This window comes from Armigeres subalbatus, chromosome 2, assembly GCF_024139115.2.
Source record: "Armigeres subalbatus isolate Guangzhou_Male chromosome 2, GZ_Asu_2, whole genome shotgun sequence".
Lineage (NCBI taxonomy): Eukaryota > Metazoa > Arthropoda > Insecta > Diptera > Culicidae > Armigeres > Armigeres subalbatus.
In genome coordinates this window covers 195,507,103-195,510,289 of record NC_085140.1, presented here as the reverse complement: position 1 = coordinate 195,510,289, position 3,187 = coordinate 195,507,103, and the positions used below count along the sequence as shown (strand labels likewise).

At 45.6% G+C, this 3,187-nt stretch overlaps 1 protein-coding gene across 1 annotated transcript; it reads left to right on the top strand.

The window, feature by feature from the left end:
* The first annotated feature begins 1,106 nt into the window (after positions 1 to 1,106).
* On the top strand, positions 1,107 to 2,906 carry LOC134209473 (uncharacterized protein K02A2.6-like). The gene has a single exon (XM_062685455.1). It carries the CDS (start codon positions 1,107 to 1,109, stop codon positions 2,904 to 2,906), a length of 1,800 nt encoding a protein of 599 aa, XP_062541439.1.
* The last annotated feature ends 281 nt before the right edge of the window (positions 2,907 to 3,187 follow it).

The following is a 3,187-nucleotide window of genomic DNA, read 5'->3' as shown; positions in this document are numbered from 1 at the left end:
TATGCTACCGCTAAACCAATGCCGGTTGAATGCGTGTTCAGGGCAACCATCGAAGTACCAGGTACGACGAAACCGTCGGTAGATGCTACATTCCATGTTGTCCCCGATGGCATGAGATCGCTGCTGGGTCGATCCACCGCACATGATTTGAAACTCCTGCTGGTAGGAAAAATGTAAACAGCCTCGAGAGCATTAACACGACCATCTTTCCCAAAATGCCTGGCGTCCTAGTCAATTTCAGTGTGGACAGGACAATTGCTCCAACCAAGAACGCATACTATAACGTCCCTGCAGCATACAGAGAAGCAGCCCGAAATCGTTTGTGTGAAATGGAAAAATGTGGAATAATCGAAAAGGTGATTAAGGCGCCCAGTTGGATAAGCGGCATGTCAGCCGTAGCAAAGGGGAAGTCTGATTTTCGACTCGTAATTAATATGAGAGCACCAAACAAAGCCATTAACAGGGAGTATTTCCGTCTGCCATTGGTAGACGAAATGCGAGTCAAGCTCCATGGCGCCAAATACTTTTCTAAACTGGACCTGAGCAACGCATTTCATCACCTGGAATTAAGCGAAGAGTCACGGGACCTGACAACCTTCCTCGCGGAAAACGGCATGTACCGTTTCACGCGACTAATGTTCGGGGTCAACTGTGCCCCCGAAATATTCCAGCGTGAGATGTCCCGCATACTTGCTTGTATAGACAATGTAATAGTCTATATTGACGACATTCTCATTTTCGCTGACACCTTGGATGAGTTGCGACAGACTGTTGACAAAGTTCTGCAGATACTATGGGAAAACAACCTAACACTGAATCCAAAGAAGTGTGAATACGATAAGAGCAGCATCAAGTTCCTAGGCCACCTGTTGGACGGTGACGGTTTCCACGTTGAAGAAGAAAAAATTAAAAGCGTTCGTAACTTCCGCGAGCCAACCACCATTTCCGAGCTAAGAAGTTTCTTAGGCCTCGCATCTTTCATTAGTCCGCACATAAGAATTTTGCAGAATTATCGCGGCCAATGTGGGCAATCGTGACCGCGAAAACATGGACGTGGGGTCTAGAACAAAAGAAGCATTCGAGAAAATTAAACAGCACATACTTCAATGTACAACCACCTTAGGCTTTTCTCGGACACGGACAAAACCATTTTGTACACTGACGCCTCACCTAGTGCTTTAGGAGCCGTGCTTGTTCAAGAAAGTGTAAGTTGTAACCCTAGGATTATTAGTTTTGCTTCCAAAGCCCTCACAGCAACCGAGCGCAGATACGCTCAGAACCAACGCGAGGCGCTGGGCGTAGTTTGGGGAGTCGAGCACTTCTCCTATTTCCTTTTGGGGAGGCACTTCACTCTCCGAACGGACGCTCAAGGAGTTGCGTTTATTCTTAACCGGTCGCGGGAGGAATCAAAGCGAGCTTTAACTCGGGCAGATGGCTGGGCACTAAGATTGAGTCCCTATAGTTACGACGTAGAATATGTACGTGGAATGGAAAACATCGCTGATCCATCGTCCAGACTCTATACTGGTGAAGATGAACCCTTCAACGACGATGTCAGTCCGTGGGAAATCGGCGTATTAGAAGCGAACTCAATTGAAATACTCACAGAGGAGGAGATTGCACACGCCACTTCACAAGACAATTCTCTTCAATTGGTAATAGCGGCCTTAGAAAACGGACATTGGTCGAGCGTCGAAACCAGCTATCGCAAAGTTCAGGATGACTTATCAATTCGAGATGGCATAATTGTGAAAACTGGCTGTGCAGTTATACCATCGTCACTACGAGAGAAGGCCTTAAGAGTCGCGCATGAAGGACATCCGTCTTTGGCAAAAATGAAGAGCATAATCAGACAACGAGTTTGGTGGCCTGGCCTTGCACTGAGCGTACAGGAGTGGATTGGTTCTTGCGAAACTTGTTTGACGAATGGGAAGCCAGAGCGACCTACTCCGATGCAACGAATATTCGCACCGAAGGTTGTATGGGAGACGATCGCAATAGACTTTAACGGGCCTTATGCCGTTCTAGGAGGTATTTCGATTCTTGTGGTGGTTGATTACCGATCAAGGTATCTATTCGCGAAGTCCGTTAAGTCCACCAGCTTCGACTGCACCAAGAAAGTTCTCGAGGAGATATTCGAGAAGGAGGGTTACCCGAAAATGATTAAATCGGACAACGGGCCTCCATTTAACGGATCCGAATATAAGGAATACTGCAAACTGCGAGGAATTACGACGATCTTTTCTACGCCACTATTCCCTCAACAAAATGGGCTAGTGGAAAGCAGTATGAAAACTATTAATAAAGCAATGTCTGCGGCAATTTCTAATAAAACTAACTACATAATCGAATTACGCGAAGCTGTAAACGCACACAACGCAGCCATGCATAGCGTAACTCAGTATCCACCGGAAGAAATTATGCAGGGAAGGAAAATTAGACGCGGATTGCCTCTAATGAATCACGAGAAAATCGTAGTCAACGATGCACTGTTAGACGAAAGAGACCGGAAAGCAAAACTGGATGGGAAAAATAGAGAGGATATTCGTCGCGGTGCACGAAAGTGTCGCATAACTGCCGGAGATACAGTTATCGTCCAGCGCCAAGTCCGTAGCAAAGGGCAGTCTCGATTTTCTCCAACAAGATACACAGTCGCCAATGAAAACAACGGGAGCTTAGTTCTTCACAACGCGGACGGCCAGTCACTTAAACGCCACATCACCCAAACTAGAAGAGTCACGCACTATCCAAACATCAAAACTAGCGAGGGTGATGAACATGAACGCTATCGGAATGCGGACAGCGATATTCCAATCAGGAAAGAACATCCGGATAACCGCAAAGGAGATCGGGTGAAAAGAATTCCAGCCTATTTGGAACACTACGTCCGATCCGTTGAGCAGTGAAGGAGTTTACGCAGCAACCAACAAATGCACAGGATCGATATAATACTAGACCTGAAATATAGTTTTCAATTAGAAAAGTTAATAATGTGGAAGAAATTCTTTTTATTCACCGGTTTTAACTCTCAACAATCAAAAAGGTGTGTAATAAACTATCAAAAACTACCGATGTTTTGTTTATCTTCCCATTTTCGTTTATCCCGATTTTGACAGTTCATTACATTACACCGTCATCAAAGGGTTCATATTAATACACCGAAAACAGCAAGGCGCACAGACCTAGT

Bases quoted from the DNA above. Each gene is read 5' to 3' on its own strand.
- LOC134209473 (XM_062685455.1), top strand. From the start codon at position 1,107: ATGTACAACCACCTTAGGCTTTTCTCGGACACGGACAAAACCATTTTG.